This window comes from Myodes glareolus, chromosome 9 (assembly GCF_982192425.1).
Source record: "Myodes glareolus chromosome 9, mMyoGla1.1, whole genome shotgun sequence".
NCBI lineage: Eukaryota > Metazoa > Chordata > Mammalia > Rodentia > Cricetidae > Myodes > Myodes glareolus.
Genome location: NC_142034.1, coordinates 7,273,354 through 7,294,514, shown reverse-complemented (window position 1 = coordinate 7,294,514; position 21,161 = coordinate 7,273,354). Strand labels below are relative to the sequence as shown.

Genomic DNA, 21,161 nt, shown 5'->3' with positions numbered 1-21,161 from the left:
GCTGCTCTGTACTGCTCACCCAGGACCGAGAGGACTCTTTTGAGCCTACCAGATACCGCATAGCTTTATCACCTCCTACCAAAATGGTTGTCCTGTAGCCACTGTCAGTTACACTTCAGAACCAGGGTACTGCCCCAGAGTCTAAATCTAGGAGGGTTTGTGGAAGAGAAGGGTTGGCTGTGGTTCCCTCACCTTCTAGGAACCTTGAGGGTGGCCGTCCACTTGTAAAGAGCAAGGTAAGTAAAACCAGAGGGACGTGGCTAGAAATGTCATGTCTCTCCCCACCCGCCAACCCCTCTTTGAGCACTGGCTCTCTGGAAAACGTTTGCTGATGTGCATATGAGCTGTTGGCTAAAAACAAATGGGGGAAGCAGCTAGGGCAGCCACAGGAGGGAACTGGGTCAGACTGTAAGCATGTCCCGCTGTGAGACAAGTGGCAGGGCCTTGCCTTTGCATGTTGCATCAAAAGGAAAAAGCAGCATTGAAGGTGGGGGTTGTTAGGGCATTGTGTTGGCCGCTTTCTCTCCTATGATCTCATGTTTCTCCTCCCCGCATGGGCTTTCTACCTCCTCTTAGAGGCACGAGAGAGCCATGGACGCTTCCACCAGGAGCCAGAAGCGGAGACATCCATCCTCACACCCTCTTGCCCCTCTGTGCATTCCTAGAAAAGAACCAGGTTGCTGGCACCTGGGCCAGCCTTCCTTGGAGCCACCAGCAGGCTCAGTTCCACGTTTGACTCTTAATTATCTTTCCAGCTCTTGGTTATTAATGATCTTGGGCAGCAAGCAGAGCAGCCTCAACCTCCTGCCTCCTCCCAGACTCACCTGGTGCGACCTTCTCCCACAGCTGCACACAGACCCTGACTCAGGAGGATGGGAAAACGAGGACCCAGACCCAGAAACTGAAGGTTGTCAATTAGCCCTGCCACTGTCTGGGGCAGGGGGGTCCAATGTCAAGCTCCCTTCCCGGGTGCAGTGTTGTCCTCACCTAGACTCGCCATCTCCACCTGTTGCTGCTTCCTGGTTTCACCTTGTGAGCAGTCATAAGGCAGTTAAGTGATTGCAACCATAATAAAGGGGGCTACCCCTTCTTAGGGTAGTCAGACTCCGGCCATGACAGAAATGTATCTGACCTTGCCATTTTCCCTAAAACAAAGCTAAGAAGGCATGGTTATGGTGGCCCCCAGCCAAGCAGTGCTGTTGGAGGCTGAGGAGGCGGCATGAGCAAGTGTGGCCCAGGACACTGGGCTCCAGAGGGTGCTGTGCCCAGCACTCCCCTCCCCTAACTTTGCCTCCCTCTCTGTCACGTGGAAGAAATATCTGCCAGTGTCCGACCCACCTAACCTGTAGAGGACAGCATGACCCCGGCTTTCCATCGCAGCGGTACAAAAGGGTCTGCCTGGCCCAGTAATGCTTTTCACATTTGGAGCGGTTACGGACGCTCGCTCCCCTCACAGTCGTTGGAGAATTGATGTAACTGCTGATGGGGACATTTGAAAGGTTGTGAAAGCCGTCCTTGCAGAGGTCCCCAGGATCAGTGTTATGTGACAGTGCAAGGTCCTCTTGCACTGCTGAGGACCCCAGAGGGAGCCTGGGGTGCTGGACAGGTGGGCAGATTGTCCCACCTGAAAATTTCAGCACAGTGAGGCTGAACCATGCCTGACCCAGAATGGTGCCTATGCCCACCTTCCAGAGACATGGGCTACAAGCTTGGCAGACTACCCAAACAGACCTGTGGCTTTACCACTGTGACACTGTCAGGCTCCCAGGGAGGTCTCCTAGCCTGTCAAGACAGCCACTCTCCCTGCCAGCAAGAGCCTCCCTTTTCAGGGAGACCAAGTGATGAACTCAATTTCATCACCCCCAGAGCCCCCATACTGAGCAGAATTGTCTCAGAATAGGTGGAACTGGCCCTGAATACCAAATGGCTTATGCTGCTGGGAGCCTCCCCCTCCCCCAGCCTCACCTATTCCTACCTCGCTCTAGGACACCCCTGAAGCAAAGGCTTTCCTAGGTGGAGCTGTGCGCGTGCTATAAGCAGATGTCCAGCCCAGAACACACCCGAGGCTGTACTGGGCACCCTCTGGGATGTAGAATGAGGCAGCCTGGACCGAGTGGGCTGTAAAACATCGCTTTAATGCTCCAACGAGAAGAAATTCCAGCCTCCTGGAGCAAGGGGTGGGATGGCCCCACCCCCTTCTCCAGTTCCATTTTCTGTGTCCCCAGCCCAAAGCCACAGCAGTTCACAACCATGAACTGGCTGGCACCAGGATAGGGACCCATTTACTCCCTGTGACTGCAAGATTGTGTGATGAGCAAGATCCCAGCCCACACCAGGACCTGAGCCTGTTATGATCACAAGCTGGCCATGGCAGACATCGCCTTCACTGGGGTCCCGTGGCCAGGATTTCAAAGTAGAAGCCAGAGAAACCCACACTTGCCTGCCCACCATACATGGCCAAGCCCAGCCACAAAATCCAATCCAGCAGGAACCAGGCCCGTGGGCACCTCACACTTCTGATTCCAGGCTGGAGATTCGCCTCCAGGTGCAGGACCTCGGAAAACTTTGTGTCCCACAAGCGTCCCTACTGACCTCTTCCAGCACCCCACTGTCCCTGTAGCCTGTCCCTAGCCCCAGGGTCCTGCCTCTGTGTAATGGAGGCTCCCAGGTGCCAACGAGCCAGGGACTGTGACTGGCACAGGGTGGAAGATGACGGCAGACAGCCCCACAACAGAATGGCAGGTGGGTATGGGTGTGCAGGCAGACGTGCTGTCTGGGCTGCCAGGTGGCCACCCCTGCCGGTACGCTCTCCACACAGGTCTCCCGGAAGGACGGCAGCCGCATCGACTGTGCCTGAACCAAGTGCCTGCAGGATGGCTGGCTCTGGGGACAGGGGCAGGCACAGGCGTGACCAGTGCACCTGGCAGGCAGCGAGCTGGATCGAGTGAAGGCTTCTGCTACCGAGCTGGGTAGGGAAGCATGGCGAGGACGCGGGCCCCGGGCCCAGGCCGCACGCAACAGAGCCTCCCGCCGAGCCAGTTGTTCCGGCCTGAGCAGAGGCAGGTCGTCGGGTTCTGGAGGCTCCGGGAAGAGCGGGAGGAAGGGGCGCCCGGATCTCTCAGCTCGGGGGAAGGAGCTGTAGTGGCAGTGTGCGGGCAACAGGGGGCGCTCCTGGAGCGCGCGCCGCTCGGAGGCCGAGAGGTGCCGCCCCGGGTGCCCGACCCGCACGGGCCACCGCGCATCCCAAGCGTGCCTGCAGGGTGCTCGGGACACTTCAGGCAGAGGCGGCCCGCACGTCGCTGGGCAGCCGAGGGGCTGCGGGGCCCTGCGCGCTAGCGGTGTGTGCCCCCCACCGGGAGGCCCCCAGCCACTGGGACTCCGTTGTCCAGGAGGACCCGGGGTGGATGACCGCGGGCCCGAGCTGGTGGGAGCAGGTGCTCGCCGGTTACTGCCCCAGTTCTCAATGGTGCGTGTGGCGCGGTCCAGGGAGCTGCTCATATCCGCGGTGTTCACCATGTCTCGTGCTGCCTGCAACATCTTCAACACACTGGCCTGGGCTGAGCCTGCTGTGAGGTCCGGGCTGGGCGGCCGTGCAGGGCTGGGGAGGTTCTGTACCCCGTTGAAGCAGCTGTAGATGCCCTAGGCAATGGAGGAGAGACAGGCCGTGAGCTGGGCCTTCTTCTCAGGGATGAGCCACCATTGCCCCCCACTATGTTCTAAGCAACATCTTTTAAGCCCCATACTGTGTGCTCCCTGTGTGTCAGGCAATGTGCTATTCGGCAGATGAATGAAGTATCAGGTTTATTCGTTCTCTCCACACTTTCTAGCAAGTGGCACCGAGATCTCAAAGCCCCACCTTGCTGGCAAACCACGCCTCTTCCCAAGATCTCAGTTTGACATCTGTAAATGGGTCCACAGCCAGCTGGGTTGCTGTCCCTATCACCGAGACCTGTGTAGGAAGAGGCAGGCACCTACCCTGCTGAAAGCCAGCAAGAAGTCCAGCTGGGGTGAGCTGGGCACTGAGTGGCGAAGTTTCCAATAGACAAGGTGCTCCCAGGCAAAGACCAGTAGGGCCAGCCCCATGGCCACTAACAGCATGTAGAAGACGCCCGCCATGTTGTCGATGTCCAGCTTGCTGCTCATCACCTCATTCTTCTCGTTCTGGCAGATCCCCGAGAGCCACACGGTCTCCAGCTTCTGCGTCTCTCCTGGCAGAGGGTACACACAAGACTCAGGACAGCCACAAGCCCCACCAACACTCTCCTTGAGCCCCGACAGAGGACGGTCCTACATCCTTGTTTCGTAGTGGGGACCAGTGCAGCAGAGGTGGGACAGGGGCAGCCAGTAAAGCAAGAAGGAAAAGCAGAGGGAAGCTAGTTGCAGAATTAATGCCAGTCTTATGTCCTTCATCCGCCCACTCCCATCTGCCCCGTAAAGTCTTGTTTTTGTTGTTGTTTCATTTTGTTTTGAGACAGGGTTTCCTGTAGCTCAGGCGCTGAACTTGATAGTAGGCAAGGAAGATCTTGAACTGATCCTCTTGCCTCCACCTCCCAAGTGCTGGGATTGCAGGCTGACACCACCATGCCTACCAGTAAAGGCTTGCCAATTGGTTAAATTTTAGCATTCATTCATTCATTCATTCATTCATTCATTCACCATATGCTCTCTACCACTGACATGCCAAGCTCGCGCTGAGCCCCTGGGCAACTACAAGCATTCTTGTTTGCTCTCATTATTACACAGAATTCATGGTATTGACAGCGTTTTGAGTTCAAGATTATGGGGGATTGTTGGGATTTATTTTTAATTATGTATTAATTAAATTTAGTCTATGATTAACAAATAATAAATGTAATAAACAATAAATTTGTTAATAATTTAATGTTGTATATTTATGTCTACACACGGGTCCTATTTGAGTGCAGGTGCTCATGAAGGCCAGAGGCATCCAATTCCCATGGAGCTGGAATTACAGTCAGTTATGAGCCACCCGATGTGGGTGTTAAGAACCAGACTCAGGCTCTCTGCATGAACAGTGCATACGCTTAGCCACTCAGCCATCTCTGCAGCCCCAGGGCATAGCGTGTGTTTTGTTTTATTTTGAGACAAGCTCTTGATTTATAGTCCAGGCTGGCCTCAAACTCATGATCTCTCTACCTGGGTCCTTTGAGTGCTACAATTACAGATGTCCACACCCCCATACTCAGCTCAGACCACATTTTATCTTCTAAGCCTGGAACTGTAAACTCAGAGCTTTCTCTGGGTTTAGAGCAGGCCGGGCTGGCCACTCCAACTAGTGAGCCCTGATGCCAAGGCTAGCCAGATTCTAGCTCGGGAGTGGGTAGAAGTTTGGTCCCACCTCAGGCAATCTCAAGATGACAGAAGAGAAGTACTCGTTCAGGAAAACCAGAAGGTGCCTGGGAGCACTCAGTCACTCAGAACCCCCACCAAGCAACTCTCTTGCCTTCCTTGCCTTTTGGGGAACCCCCAGCTCTGATCCTTGCTCCCTCTTACAAGTCATCCCTTCCTGAGGATTCATATAATATACTTGCACCCCAACTGCTCCACCCACACTCCCAGAAGCCTTTCCCCTTGAGACTCTGTACACACAGAAATGATGATGGAGGTGCTGGTAACCACAGGCTCTGTGGTCCACCCTGGTCCCTTCCTGGACTCTAAAATCGATGGTACTCACCGTCCCCCAGGAACTGCAGGAGTGCCAGGTCTATGGACCGTTTCCAGTGGGAGTCTTTCTGCATGGCAATGCCATAGCCAGTGGTGGCAAAGACCTTGCCAGATCCAATGGTGACCAGCTTGCAGCCTTCGTCCTTGCCCGCCATGTAGTTGAGGACAGCAGCATCGTAGATGAAGGCGTCCAGCTTCCTAGAGACAGGCTGAGCCCTCAGGGCCAGGGACCCATATGGGAAGCACCAAACCCAAGGCCTGGACAAGGGTCTGAGTACAGGAGCCTACAGGCACCACCAGAGAGGTGCCCTTGCAAGGACCCCTTCCTTGCTCCTCAGAGAGGACAGCAAACACTCTGCTCTAGAATATAAGTCCCTCTGCTCGTCCCCTTGCGCCCTCAAGAGCCTGCAACTTTATAATCACCTCAAACTAGGGTCAACCCTTCACCTGTATTCCTGGTCCATATGGTAAATACCTATTTTCATTTTCAACTCCACTCTGCCTCAAGACCCCCTCTTCCCTCCCCAGGAGTCCCACAAGACATGCCAGCTCCACTGTCCCCAGCTTAGGTCTCTAAGGAAGGGACACCTAGGGGTGCTTAGACATGGAGCCAGAGGCAGAGGAGGGTACACGGCTGGGGACGCACCCCATCTTCAGGCTTGTGAGAGCATCCTCCACCGAGCGCTGGTTGAACTTGACCATGTGGGTGTGCATGTCACGGTAGTTGCTCCGGATGTTTCTCTCCGTGCTGCCATTGGGCACCGTGCCAAAACGGAAGGGCGGGTATTGATCTTGAGGCCGCTGAAACTATAGGCAGAAAGCAAGCCAGTCCCACCCTCTTCATCTGGCCTTTTGGGTAGCAGAGTCCCAGTCCCCAAGTCTGACTTGCACAGCCCAGGCCTCCCCTGTCTTTTACAAACGGAAACACAGAAGCCTGAGTCAGGGGAGACTCAGCCAAGGCCACTCAGGCTGTGGACCTGAACAGTCATGGCTCCTTCTCCTCAGCCCCCCCAATTCTTCCCACTTCAGCCTTAATTCCAATTCCCCAGACTGTTTGTCCTGTGTCTGCCCATCCAAGGTCTGTCCCCACCCTTGGTGTGTCCCCACCCTCCACCTGGCTGTGGCCCAGGAACCTTCTTGTCACTAAGGCCCGACACAGTGTCGATGTATTGCTCCTGGATCATGAAGGCTGCCAGATTGGCCGTGTAGCTGGCGAGGAAGATGACAGCAAAGAAAGCCCACACCAGGACCATGATCTTGCTGGTGGTACCCCGGGGGTTCTCGATGGGAACAGAGTTGTTGAAGACCAGTGCCCACAGCAACCACACGGACTTGCCGATGGTGAAGGATGGTCCTCCAGATTCTGGGGGTGAGAGGTGAGCGCTGGGACTTCCCTGACCCACTGAAAGGGCTCACAGCCTGGCGGGAACCTCATCCCTGGCGGTTCCACCCTGTCCCTCCACCTGGGCCCATGGAGTAACTTACTCTTGCCCTTGGTGAGGTTCTGGTTGTAGCTGACCGGGCTGAAGTACTCGAACATGAAGACGGTGATGGCGACCACAGTGAGACACATTACAAACATCATCACCCACACGGCAGGGCTGTAGGGTTCTGGGGACACGGCAAGTGGATCAGAGATCTCAGCCCCACCCCGTTCCAACAGCACTAGGCAGCAACAACCGGTGACGTGTGCAAAGAGGGGGCTGCTGTAGACCAGCGGAGTCCATTACTGGGGAGGGGTTCTGAACTCTCAGCCTGGAATATGAGGCCCTGAGGGCAAGTCTTACCCCACATCCCATTGACATGGGTGCTAAAACCCAAGGCTCTTCAGAGTTTGCCTCCCGGAGTAAGATAAGAACACTTGCTCCTTTGCTGGGAAAGCCATCCTAGGAAGTGGGGGTGGTTCTCTTCTGACACTCAGAGAGGGTGTATGTGTGTGTGTGTGTGTGTGTGTATGCGTGTGTCTGTGTGTGTTTAACCCTGGCTGGCCTGGAACTCACTATCACTATATAGACCAGGCTGGCCTTGAACTCACACACAGGTCCTCCTGACTCTGCCTCCCAAAAGCTGGGATTAAAGGCATGTGCCACCACCTTCAGCTCTGTGACTTTCTTAAAGCCGCCCAGCTGGGATCTCACGCGAGCTTAGCCAGCTCTTAGCCCCTCCTCTGTTCTCCCAGCTCTCCAGCTACAAGCCTGCCTGACCCCCAACTGGGCACTCTGGAAAAGGGGAGGAACTTAGTTGTATATTGTAACCCTGTAACCTGGCTAGGAGCCTGGCACAATGGGGCTGACCCCCAAATTCAGAGTTCCTAGTGGAGTAAGAAAATCATGAGCATCTATCTCATGCTCCCCACATGCTTCACCCTTGGCCCATGGCCTATCCCAACAGCACAGCCTGCAGCCAGGCTGCCAATCTGTCTTTGCATCCTTCCCGGCGGCTCCATTAGCCTGCCGGGTTCTTTTCACCCTGACCTGGCTCAGAGCCCACTGACATTAGCATCGTTTCTTCCATTTCCCCATTCGCCCGCCTCCCACCACCCTCTAAGACTCTCGAGGGTAACATGCTTCACCTTTCCATTCAACCCCACCCCCACCCCTGGATCCCTGCGCCCAGAGCCTTCACTGGCCACTAAAGCTTACCCAGGAAAGCCGAGGGGGAGACAGTGCCATTGCTTCTAGCCACCATCACGCTGATGCCCGTCTCCACGAAAGGCACAGAGAAATCGATAATCTCAGAGCGCTCCTCGTTGATGGTGAGTGAGCCGATGGCCATGTCTGCCCGCTTGTAGTATACCTAGGGATCAGGAGGGGATTGAAGAGGTTTCCCAGGGACTTCAGCATTCTCCCCAGATCTCATCCAGGAAGTGCATCCAGCAGCCACCAGTGGAAACCGGCTACTCCCTCCCTGGGTCCTCAGAGCTCAGTTCCCAGGACTTCACTGTAGAGCTGACAGCCCAGTCACACAACCACGTGGCTAAGGGAAACGTGAAGTCTCACAGCAAGAAGGGTGGCCCCAGTTGACCCTATGCTTGAACCTGGGGTTAACGTACCTCCCCGATCATGCCATTCCACACGCCGCGCACCCTCTTGCCATGCTTGCCGTTGGTCACCAGGTACAGGTCATAGGAGAACTTGACTACCTTGGCCAGCTTTTTGAGGATGTCGATGCAGAAGCCCTTGCAACAGAGCTTGGTGTAGGGGGTTATATCCCCACTGCTGCAACCACCACCATAAGTCAGAACCCAGCACAGCTCTCAACCCCAGCTGCTCCTCCCAGCCTGGCATATGGACCCTACCCCCTACCCAAGCATGAGACACACACACAGCAGCTGACCCACCCGTGGAAGCCCCCAGCTCACACCGGACCTGAAGGTGTGGTTGCTCTGTCTACGGCAGGGCACAGTATTGGGTACACAGCCACCTGTGCCAGGGTCAGGGCTCTCCACAATGACAAAGGGACGTTCCTCCAGTGTGGCCACCGTCAGGTGCCGGCTGTCCACCACAGGCTGCAGAGATGTGCTGTAGCGAGGCCATACTGGGTACTTCATGTACAGGACTCCGTGATCCCAGCGCCCCACCTGCAGAGGACAACCGGCCTCAGCCAGAACCCGCGGTCCTGCTCCCCACACCTAGCCTCCAGACAGCGCTTCTGCAGACCATCTGCCAAAGCCACCAACCCTAGAAATACCCAGGGAAGACAGATTAGGGAGGCTTGGGCAGAGGCATTGGAAGATAGAGAGACACGCCAAGGGCTGAACAGATGAACATGGAAGGCTCCCCAAAGCCTCCTCCAGGTCCTGCGATCTCCAAGGTTGTCACCACAACGCTGCTGACCCAAAACTCCTTCCTAAAGCCATGCTCACTTTCCCATGACCTCAGCAGGAAGCCTTTAGCCAACATTCATGTCCAACACTCCCGCATTGTTCTTACCCCCCCCCCCCCATCATCCACTGCATCATTTAACAGCCTTTTGTCTACACCAGGTTAGCACCCTGTCCTCCTGGGCTCTTACTCAGTGCTCTACAGACCAACTTAAACATCCCAACTTCAGCAATGGCTTTTCTAGCTTCCTCCTTTGAAAGCAAAACAAATTGCCTTCCTCTCTACTCGCCCTCTTGGGTTGTTTTCATCCTGTTTTGTTAGAGGGCAAAACAAGTTCTCACCATGTACCCCTGCTGGCCTGTAACTTGCTATGTAAATCACATAGACCAAGCTGGGCTCGGATTTGAAGCAATCCTCCTGCCTCAGCCCCTTGAGTACTAGGATTACAGGCATGAATAATCACCCCGGGCCTGGTGCTGTTTTGCATGCATTTGTACTCAAGCACGGAGCTTTCTTTATTTACGTGTCCAGCTGGCCTCAGACACAGGTCACCCCTCTAGGGCCAGGACTATGTGGCCGAAATGCTTAAGTTCAGCAGTACAAGGAAAGCAGGGTGTTCTGGGAGCCCGTGGGTTGGGGGGGAGGGGCGTCCTAAGGCATCTGGGAGGCCTCAAAGGTTTCCCAGTGAAGGAAGTTTCGGCTGAGCCATGAACAGAGAAACTCTGCTCAGCTGTGGGGGAAATAATAGGAAACAGAGAGCCCTGGGCTCACCCCCATCTCACCATCTCCCAGAGGCGGTGCCGGTTGAGGGCGATCACAACCATGGTGGGCTGGACCAGGTACCCACCAGGGCTGAAGGAGAAGTCTCGGCCCTCCCAGGTGACATTCAGTAGGTGCCTAGGGAGGTGAGGCAGAGAGGGGTCAGAGTGTCCCACCCCAGGATGTGCCTAGGACACCCCATACTACCACCATCAAAGGGCATTCATGCATGTGTTTATTATTTTAAGTCTCCCTGTGTTGACCCCATGGACCCTTCCAAACCCACTGCTTCTTTAGATAAGGATGCTAAGACCCAGAGTCCTAAAGTAACTTGACCCTAGCATATGCTAGTGGGAGATAGAGGGAGATGAGAGAGACCGGGAGCCCAAGCTGCCATTCAAGTCCCCTGAAGTGCCCCACATGACGGGTAGGTACTTACCTGTAGAAGGCCTGCCTAGCAGGGCTGACAGGTCCGGGGTGGCTTCGGCAGTCCCCAGCCGGAGCAGGCAGGGTACCATACTGGCGTCGGTAGCTGTGGGCACCGAGGGCCAGGATGGCCACACCGTCGCGGACCTTCTGGCGCAGGCTCAGGCGCCAGCTCTCGGTGACCACACTGATGAGGCCCACCGGAAAGGCTGCCGGGGGCGCGTCGGTGCTCCCCAGCGCCAGGTTTGGCACCAGCCACACGTGGCCGGGTCCCACCAGGCCAGCCTGTGCAGCCTCAGCGAAGAGCACCTCTGCCTCCTCGCGGGAGCAGTAGGCCACCAGCACGGGAGCGTCGACCTGGCGCAGCAGGCGCTGAGTGCGCGCTCGGGGCCCGCCCGGGCCCAGCTCCAGGGTGAGCACGTCCAGCAGCCGCCAACTAAGGTAACTGGCGTCGGCGACGGCGCGCACGCCCTCGAGGAAGAGCGCGTGGCCCGGGTGCAGACTGGTGATGACCGCGAACGCGCTCCAGTCGTATTCCTCCAGCACCTTGAACAGCACCTGCAGCTGCTGCTCCAGGGACACGCCCAGCTGCAGGAAGGCGGAGCCAGGCTCCTGGGGACGGGGTGTGCCGGGCCTGAGTGGGGGGCGGGGCGGAATGAGCCTCGCCCTGCGCCCCTGCCCCCACCTTTCCCTGCTCCTGAAACCTTGGAGTCGGGGTTGGGGAGGGGTCATTGTCTCGGGGAACTCTAGCCCTGTGGTCCACTGGACTTACTGCGGAATTTTACAAACTAAACTTCCCGCCCCCGAACCTGACTCTGCTGGACCACCAACCAGAAGCCTCAGCACCATGAGTGAACTTATGATAGAAACCCAGAAGCGCTGGCTGCACCCCAACACTATGGCATCCAACAGAGAATTCCAGAATGATGCCTGGAATCTGCCTATGAGCAAGCTCTTCCGGGTTCTCCCTAAGACTGCGAATTTAAGAAGTTTTGCCCAGACCAATCTGAATCTCGGAATTACAGTGAGTACCCTCCAAGTATCGAGAGATCTGAGAAACAAAGTCCTGGGAGCTGTTGGCGGCCGAGAGATAGATAACAGGAAGCACCATCCAGCCTAGAGCCTCGAGTTCCTCCTTCACACCACCTCTACACCTCAAAATCCACAGGCACTGCCAGCTTCAGTGACCGTTTCTCCTAAGGTCTCCTTGGGGCCACTACAGCTACTCCCAAGATGCCTCCTCATTGTCTTCATTCCAATCTTATTTTTTTAAAAAGGGGGAACTATAAACCGGGTGATGGTGGCACACGTTTTTAATCCCAGCACTCGGGAAGCAGAGGCAGGCGGATCTCTGTGAGTTCGAGGCCAGCCTGGTCTACAGAGCGAGTTCCAGGACAGCTAGAGCTGTTATACAGAGAAACCCTGTCACGAAAAACAAAAACAAATCAAAACAAAAAAAGGGGGGTAGGGGAGAACTATAGGCCCCAAACTCAGTTTCTTCAATAGCCACATTTTAACTAAAAGAGAAGCAAGCTGTGGTGGCCCATGCCTGTAACCATAGCCCTTGGGGGGTAACAGGGCCACAAGTTCAAGACCAACCTGATGTACACAGTAAGTTTCAAACTGTAGCCCAGAATACAGGTGACATCCTATCTCAAAGAGAGACCATGCAAAGGTGGAGACTTTGAAGCCACCAGCCACCATGTGTGAACCTCATTTGGCTTCCGATCCGAGCAAACAGACTTAAAAATAAACATGTATGACATTTATGAGGCGGTGGGGAAGTGTGGCCACTGGCTGGATGTTTGAGGAGGCTGAGGAACTTTTATTATTTGTTTTAGATGTGAGAATGTATGGTGGTTTTACTCTTTTTAAGCTTCCGTCTGCTGGAGGTACACACTGAAATGTTTACGGGTGGGATAATAAGCTGTCTGGAACTTCGCGTCCGTTTACCACAGCGGAGGAAGCGATGGGCAGGGAGAAGAGTGGGGAGGGAGGGGGGCCAAGGTGGACGGAAGGTGGGTGATGTACCCTTATTCTCTTTCTGTATATTCTCAGACCTCTCTGTGATGAAGGAGCAAGGAAAGAGAAGCAAACCAAGCCAGTGTTCTCTGTCATTCCCTTCCTTGGCTGACCCTCACTTAGAATTAAGCCAACCACTTCCCAAGTGGCAAGTCCCACCTCCTTCTCCAGGCTTCTCTCTGTCAGCAAAGGCTCCCGCCAGATCCGTATATCCCTCCCAATTCCCGCTTAGCCTCTGGCCTCAGAGCAGACATCATTTGTTGAAACTTCATATCTGACCAACACCCTATCCAAAAAGGCCCCGTAAGACTCCATCCCTGGTGGTGTCTTTCCTTCAAAATGCCTCTGTCACCTGGAATTGTATATGAATCTGTGCTGGGGACTTTCTCCAAGGGGACCAAGTGTGCCTGTCTCTCCCATGCCTGGAGCAGTCATCTGGCCCTGTTGTGCTGTCTCCTACATATGAATTCTCAGTGTCCAAAGGGCCTAGGGCCTGACCAATGGGTGGAGAAGCAGAGTAGGTAGCCAGGCCACCACAGCTGGAGGCTGTCTGCCCACCTCATCCAGGCAAATACGACAGCAATTCAGAGCCCTGGTACTCTGGAGCGAGAGACCACACACACACACACACACACACACACACTTCCCTCATGACATCTTCAGTCCCATCCACTCCCAGCTTCTGAAGACCTAAGCTGCTCCCTTGTCCAAACTCAGCCCTGGACCCTAGCTCCATCCTAGCCCTGGGCTCAAGGAGGAAGTGACAAAAATTTAGACAGGCACCTTGGGGCTGAGGACCACAGCAGAGCCTCCACTGATGCTGAGGATGGGCACGTGGGTCTGGGAGGAGACGAAGTCCAGTAGCTGGGCCACTGCCTCGGTGTCCACGTTGTCCTCGAAGACGATGCCGTGGACACGGGCAGCACCCAGAAGCCCGCAGATCTGGGTGAGGATGCTACTGGGGTTGGTGTTGTTGACACCAACTGTGAGGGGCTGAATCGCCAGAGGCAGGTCCAGGAAGTTCTGGGGGGTGAGACGAGTAGGGACCTGGGCCTGCAGTGGCCCGGAGCTGCCAAACACCACCGCCACCGTCACTGCCTGTTCTCTCTGTCCTGGGCCAGGCCCTGCCCAGGCACCAAGGAGTGAAGTGAGCAGCAGGGCTGGCCCTAGGGCCCCACCCATGTCCACTGGAGGGTCCTGTAGAGAAACCAGGGCAGGCACAGAGAAAGGTAGATAGACAGACAGAAGGTAAGGACCAGAGAACACACGGCCAGAGGACAGAGAAGAGAGAACCTCCCACCACGGGGAGACACAGATAGACAGACAGACACAGAGAAAGAGGCAGGTTAGCTGAGCATCCCCAGGGCACCTTGGAGAAGCAGAAGCCACACAAGGCTTATCACCCTTATTTATAAATAGCTAGAAAGGTCGCAGTCCCCAACCCAGTTACCTGGGTTCCGCTCTAGCAAAGACGCTGGAACGTTAGTGTTCAAGAGCCCCGAGCTGAGGTGGACAGAGCTGAGCTCAAATCAGAAACGCCACTCACAGCGGTGTGAGCTTTAAAACAAAAACAGAAAAGCTTTATTACGAACTTATGCGAAGCTGCGAGTGCTTGTGTAGGGGTCTGTACATGTGTGTGTGCCGATAGAGTCAGAGCTCCTAAAATCAGAGCTATAGTTCCAGGTCATTGTGAGCTGCCAGGTGTGTGTGCTAGGAATAAAACTACAGTCTTCTGCAGCCATTGAGCCGTCTCTCCGGCCTCGGCTGTGCTGCCTTTGAGACGTCACTTAGCCTCTCTGAACTTTCAGAATTCATCAAATTTTATCCTGTGGGCGACAGCGCCCCTGCCAGATGAAGCAAAGGTAGTTCTTAGCACTGCCCTGGCCCAGTCCACGCTGCAGCCGAACTGAATCTGGCATCTGTCCCTCATCAGAACAAATACAACGGCTCAGAATGCTCTGCTTTGCTGCAGAGCCAGTCTCTGGCCCTCTGCCTTTGCCTGGCAGATCCACTCCTCCAGGGCATGGATGTCATTGTCACCTTCCCCTCTGCGAGCTCATTTAGGCCTGCCCCCTAAGCAGGGCGGTCAAGGCCAACTTGCTTGGGTTCAACCTACATCTGCTATTTCACATCCCATCGGTGGTGTGTAGGATCTTTTAAACATCTAACCTAAGGGCCCACGTCTGTCTGCTACAGAAATTCATTCTGGATCAAGACCAAGGGCCAGAGCCGGACGGTGGTGTCGCACGCCTTTAATCCCAGCAGTTGGATCTTCTCTGTGAGTTCGAGGCCAGCCTGCTCTACAAGAGCTAGTTCCAGGACAGGCTCCAAAGCTACAGAGAAACCCTGTCTAAAAAAGCCTGGCAGGTGAGAGAAACAGGACTCCTGGGTGCCCAGGGACGCAGCCAGCACACGGCCACCCTTTCCTTCTTCTTCCCACCTCTGAGAAAACTAACCACGGGGAGTTGAAGAACTACCAGAGTGGGTCAGCCGCTCCAGCCCCATGCAGGAGATTTGGACACCTTTGCCACAGAAATGCAGTGTGAACCCAAACATCACACCAGGGCACCTGGCACCCCAGGGCTGGGGCTTGGGAACTCACAAGGTAGCCCTGGCTCCTCCCGAACCTTTCCTCTGCTTTGCAGGCCACGACACCTCTCTCTTCCTTTTGTTCCAAGTCTGATTTCTTACGTGACACCCCTTTTAGGTGACCACCCCCGCACCAGGGTTCCCTCCAGAGTCTCTAGTTTTCTCGAAGGAAATGCAGGGTCACCAGGGAGTGTGCAGGGAACTTCTTGTCTCTGCTGAAAAGATAGCTCGGAAGGAGACCACAGAAAGGAACGTCAGTTACAAAGTGTGACTTGGGACACATGTGTACCAGATCACGTTTTGTGAATGAGTTGCTGCATGGTGAGGTGCTAACACGGGAGACAGGGTCCCTGCCCTCTAGAAGATGCTAAACCGGCAGAGAACGATAAGCTCCTCCCATCTTCTCTTTCTAAGCTTAATTCTCCTTCCATCAGACCTTGGCATCCCTACTCCCCTCCCAGCAATACCTTCTTTCAGCTAAGGAGCCAGCACTTGCTTTCTTAGGTGTAAGAGGCTGATAACAACTGGCAGCGTATCATTGGCAAACAGGATGAAGTTTAACAGGTCAGGGCTTTAAAGTGCCAGGTGGCAGAAGTTCAGGCTGAGATGACAGGGAGGGCAGCAGAGGAGGGAACGCTGCAGATTCACCAGAACCCGTGAGCTCTCCCCCTGCCTACGAGTGGCAGCTCAGAGGTTTGACTGAGTGTGAGAGGGGATCCTAAGTCCCGTCACATCATGGGACGTGGACTACATTATTTCCAAGCATGGCAGCAAAGGGCACAGTCATATGCTCACTGCCCTTTTGAAAGCCCGTGTGCCCATCCTGTTCTTTTAGGTTCCTTCCAGTCGGGAGCCACAAGCAGCCCCATCTCTGTCTCCTCATAATGGGCTCTCTTGGCCCACGCTGAGCAATGTAGTAGTCCCGGGTACACACAGTTTGAAATGCTTCTCACTGAAGTGAGGTGTACTGTCAGCGCTAAGGTGCACTGGATATTGGAGACAGTGTGAAGGGTATGTAAAGAAATATATAAGATGCCTCAATAATATTCTTTATTATGTTTTTGTTCATGTATGTGCGCGCGTGTGTGTATGTGTGGGTATGTTCAAATATTTATGGGTGTACATGTGGAGGCCTGAGGCATCAGAAGTCTGCCTGGCTTACTCCCCACCATATTTATTAAGGCAGAATCTTTCCTTTGAACCCAGGACACTAGAATTACATGTAAGCTACAATGTCCACCCAGCATTTACATGAACTCTGGGGATGTGAACTATGGTCCTCGTGTTTATATGGAAAATTCTTTATTCACTGAGCCAGCTTCCCAGCTCTCCTCATTGATATTTTTATATTCACTACATGTCAAAATGATATTTTGGATATATTGAGTTAAACTATACTTATGAAGCTAGGCATAGTGGTACACACCTTTAATTTCAGCATTTGGCAGGGAGAAGCAGAAGAATCTCTGAGTTAGGAGCCCACCTGGTCTATGGAATGTGTTCCAGGACAGAGCTGCACAGAGACACTGTCTCGAAAAACCAATAACTAACTAAGTAACTAATTAACTAAATAAACCATACTATTAAAATTTCATCTGCTTCTCTTTTTTTCATATTAAACCTGTAGTTTTATTCAGGTTTGACTTTTAACAAATGTGTCAGGGAGAGGGCCTACAGGAAAGGGTAAAGTCCTCAGGGGCAAGGCCTGCCCCTCCCAGATGCCTGAGGAGGGATCATGTCTCTATCTCCTCTTCTCAACCCCTAAAGGGGCTTGGGGATAGACACAGGCTAGGAAGAGGGCTGGTCCTCGGTCTGTAGAGTGCTGCTTGGGGGTGAAAGACTGGACAACAAGGGTAAGAAAGAGGATAACAGATCAGGGGTAAGTGGGATAAAGGGCACAAGATCATTTGCCAGAATCCACACCTTTCAGATTCCAGATTGAATTAAAAAGAAAAAAAGCAGGGAGGGGGACCTAATCCACAAGCAATACCTAACTCCCTTCCCCCACCAGGACTATGAAGGAAAAGACAGGTAGCTTCACCAAGGCCATAGCTCCCTCATGCCTGGCCAAGGGAGCTAGATGAAGAACAGGGTCTCCCCCAGCAGTTTGAAGGGGTGAGGAAAACCAAAATAAAATGTCAAATAAATTATATAGAAGTCCAGCCAAGGGCCCAGCCAGAGTAGAACCCAGCTAGTGGAGGGGCCCGCATAGGCTCAAGGACCACTGCTGCTGTCACCACCAGTTATTTTATTTCACGTTTTATTTAACTATTTATTTGTTTATTTTGAGGCAGGGTTTCACTATGTAGCCCCTGCTGGCCTAGAACTCGAACTCACAGAGCTCTGCCTGCCTCTTCATCCCCAGTGCTGAGATTAAAGACATGTGCCCATTACACACAGCACTTGCCTCTTTTATTACTGATGCCACTAGAAATTTTTTTGCCGAGAAAGGGTTTCTCTATCCTGGAACTCACTCTGTAGACCAGTCTGGCCTTGGACTCACAGAGATCTGCCTGCCTCTGCCTCCGGAGTATTGAGATTAAAGGCGTGCACCACCACCACCCAGCTGGTACTAGAAATTTTAAAACCACACTTGTGGCTCCTGTTTTGTTTTCTCTGGAACAATGTGAATCTGAGGGAAGGGCCCAGGTTGAGAGTTGGGAGAGCCCAACTCTGAAGGGGGCTGTTCCTTCCCAGCTTCATTCTGGTGTGAAAACATCCTCCTGGATTAAGGGTGGGGGATTGTAAGAGCTGTAAGGCCAACATCAGGCAGGTCTCCGAGCTGACAAAGCAACCTGACAGGCCGTCTCCTCACAAGATGCACCCATTCCACATCACCGGCCTCCAGCCTCTCCTCCCCATCAGCTTCCTGTCCTCCTAACTGCTAGAACTTTCGTCCGGTTCCTGTGACAGGTGCCAAGCAGGACAGCTTCTCTCTGGTGCTCACAAATGAATTCCCAATGTCCAACAAGCTAACCCAAACCCACTGTCTTCCCCTACTTGGATTCTCAACCCTGGCTAGACTAGGGTGGTCCGTCCCAGGCCTTGCTTCCTGCTGTTCCTCAGGTCAGAGAAACCTCTCCCAAGCAAAATTACATCGTCTTTCAGAGCCCAGCCTAAGTCCCCCTTCTATAGGCTTCTGCCCTTAATCTTAATGCATCAGCTCTGGACCCCCAGGAAAAAGACAGGGTTTGGGTTCCTCTGCTCTTTCCCTGCCGGGTGTGGAGCTCTGAGCTGGTCCTCCTCAGATCCCCCACCATTATTAAATCTTTGTACATTTCTGATGACGCTTCACTCTCAAAGGGACTTTAAAGTAGTGTTTGCTGAACACCTGATCCCTAAGGACAGGGGAGAGGTTAGCAACAGCCAGTTCTTTGGAACCCCCAGTCACACATAGGGTCCTTGACAAGGCCGTACACACACACACACACACACACACACACACACACACACACACACACGACTCTAAGGGCTCCTCCACTCCCAAAGCCCAGAAAGCTCTGGTCCCCAAAGCTAGTGTCATCCACCTAGGCTGCTGATTCCTGCCAGTGGGGGGGACCCTTCAAAATATGACCGTCTTCTACCGTGGTCTCCTTCCTTCGCTTTTGCCCCAGAACACCCCAGGCACCTGGAAAGAGACAGCCTCTCTATGTTGTCCACACTAGTGGGGACACTGAGTTCTTTCTGCCTCTTTCAATACTAACTGCCCCCTCCCGGCTGATTCTTCTCAGCCCCCGGGGGCGCCCCGCCCCCTCCCCTCGCAGGAATCTTACTCTGGGGCTGTGAAGTTCGGGGTATTTTTAGGCCGGCGATAAATAATTCATAGGGAACGTGGCATCTGGCTGCCCCTGCAGGAGGAGGGGGCGCGAGCACCGAAGGGCCACCATCACTCGCCGCTCAAGGACACTCGCGTTGCGGCGGCAGTGGCGGTGACTCCGGGCGCGGGGACCCGCGCCACGCCTCCTGGCGGCCAAATTGAGCACCACGCACTCCTCGCCCCCAACCTGGCCACTGCCCCTTGAACTCTCCCCCAACGCAGCCCTAGCTCTAAGCCCCAAGTCCTATGCTCCCAGCCCACTGACTCAAGCTTGGTCCGGATCTCAAGCTCTTGGGCAGGTTAGCCTGGCAGACGGGCCTGTGGGTCAGGACCCAGCCCAGATGGCCCTCCAGAAAGAACCCCCAGGCGTTCCGTTTCCTACGGACCTGTTCCTTTCACGTTTTATTCTTAACAAGTTTAGAAACTAGCTCAGAGGCAGGAACTGGACCTGCTCCTTAAAGCCAGTGGGGATGGCATCTTCAATTACGTCCACCCCCACACGCAAATTTTCTTGTAGCTGGGGGAGAGAGGAGGTTGTTGATGGGGCCAGGACTGGGCCACCATCTGAAGACTGAGGGTGCTATACCAGATGTCCCATTGGGAAGGGAGGGCTGGGACACGGAGTAAGCAAATGGGGTCAGCGTCCCCAGCGGGCATTTCTGCCTCTTGCCCAACAGGACCTTTGAAGGTTCGCCAAACACGCTCTTGGGAGATTTGCAGCCTGCTAGGTGCCTTGGCCTTTGGCAGTTCTCCCCCAGTCCGCCTAGGCCAAGCACAAATCGCCTTCCAAGCCCGAGACTAGGTTTTCTCCTCCCCGCCTCTCCTCCCAGCCGTCGGGGATCCTTGTAGAAGCCCCAGGAGACTTCCAGCCTCCAACTGGTGCTTGTAGGGCTCAGGACACAGGCTCTCCCGTGGCCTTTTCTGCCCACCCTCCTTTTGGAGCCCTCAGAGCCTGGGGGTGGGGGTGGGGATCAGGGCGCGGGGATCAGCGTTCAGGCAAATTCTGTTAACCCCAGAAACCCACTGATCTCGGAGGTCAGAGGATGAAGTGTTAGGAGCTCCCAGGGAAGGGGCAGGAGAAAGTGGGAAGCTGAGGGCTTGGAGAACTCACCCCAGTGAGGGGTTCGGTGGATGGCAGATGCGCGCAGCAGGTGCCCAACAGGAACCAATTCGGCAACTGCCACAGCCCCCTTTCTGCCTGCTCTCCGAGCTGTGTCCTTTCCAGCTCCCCGCGTTCTGATCGTACCCAGCCTCGGTCCTAGATCCTGGCCCCTAACGGGTTTCTTGCCTCAGCGGCTTCCACCCGCAACAGTTGGACTCGGCAATCCAGATTCCCGCGTCCGGGGACTGTCCCCAGCCTGGCCGGGCCACCGCGACAGGAGAAGGAAAGGAGACTCCACGACCCTAGGGACAAACGCCTTGGGCTCTCCGCCTGTGTCCTTCCCTCGCGCCCGCGGCTAGTCTGTCTGTCTCCCAAACCTGTCTCTCCTCTCTTCCTCTGTGCCCGAGTCCACAACACCGGTCTGGCTCTCGAGGGTCGTGGTCCCCGGGGCCCCTGACTCCCCGAACTGGCCGGACCGGACAGTCGCGGGCGTCCGCGTCTGTCTCCACTATCCTTGCCCGGGCGGCTCCAGAGCCCCTTAAGTTGCCTGCGAAGTTGGCGCCCCATACTTGCCAGCCCCCGGCCCCACTCACCCGGGGAAGGGGCGCTGCACCTACACCCAGAGCCCGTTGCCGCCTCCCGTGTGATGCTTGTCCCGGCGTCAGCAACCCCGGCGAGCTGGCACGTTGGCCGTGCGCTCGGCGGGCACCGGAGCCCGGTGCGGCGGGACCAGTGAGGATGGCGCGGCCTGGATGCCGCCCGCCCCCGCGCCCGGCCCCCGCGGCGGGGCTGTGTCCCGGGCTGCGCAAAGGCGCGCCTCCGGCTCTTGGGGCTCACCAGCAGACTGTGATGGAGCTCGCCGCCGGTCGCCTCCGCCCCGCCCTGGCCCGCCCCAGCCGGCCACCAGGCGCCCCCCTGGCCCTTCTAGGTCCTTCCC

The 21,161-nt window shown here is 55.1% G+C and overlaps 1 protein-coding gene across 2 annotated transcripts; it reads right to left on the bottom strand.

Moving 5' to 3' along the window:
- Positions 1-2,114: 2,114 nt before the first annotated feature.
- Grin2c (glutamate ionotropic receptor NMDA type subunit 2C) lies at positions 2,115-20,992 on the bottom strand. Of its 2 annotated transcripts, none has more exons than XM_048452053.3 (14): positions 20,818-20,992; positions 14,167-14,273; positions 13,500-13,913; positions 10,708-11,306; positions 10,292-10,406; positions 9,054-9,265; positions 8,738-8,900; positions 8,328-8,481; positions 7,171-7,296; positions 6,819-7,048; positions 6,332-6,492; positions 5,696-5,883; positions 3,976-4,208; positions 2,115-3,639 (listed from the first exon to the last, which is right to left on the bottom strand). In XM_048452053.3, the coding sequence occupies exons 3-14, from the start codon at positions 13,896-13,898 to the stop codon at positions 2,509-2,511; spliced, it is 3,711 nt and encodes a 1,236-aa protein (XP_048308010.3). In that variant the 5' UTR covers positions 13,899-13,913; positions 14,167-14,273; positions 20,818-20,992; the 3' UTR covers positions 2,115-2,508. The 2 variants fall into 2 exon arrangements, with proteins under 2 accessions (XP_048308010.3, XP_048308009.3); XM_048452052.3 differs by having other exon boundaries at positions 8,738-8,903; positions 20,818-20,991.
- Positions 20,993-21,161: the final 169 nt, after the last annotated feature.

Bases quoted from the DNA above. Each gene is read 5' to 3' on its own strand.
- Grin2c (XM_048452052.3), bottom strand. From the start codon at position 13,898: ATGGGTGGGGCCCTAGGGCCAGCCCTGCTGCTCACTTCACTCCTTGGT. The intron at 8,482-8,737 runs GTACGTTAACCC...CCTGATCCCTAG, and splicing joins GGAATGGCATGATCGGGGAG to GTATACTACAAGCGGGCAGA. The intron at 3,640-3,975 runs GTAGGTGCCTGC...TCCATTGCCTAG, and splicing joins TCTTGCTGGCTTTCAGCAGG to GGCATCTACAGCTGCTTCAA.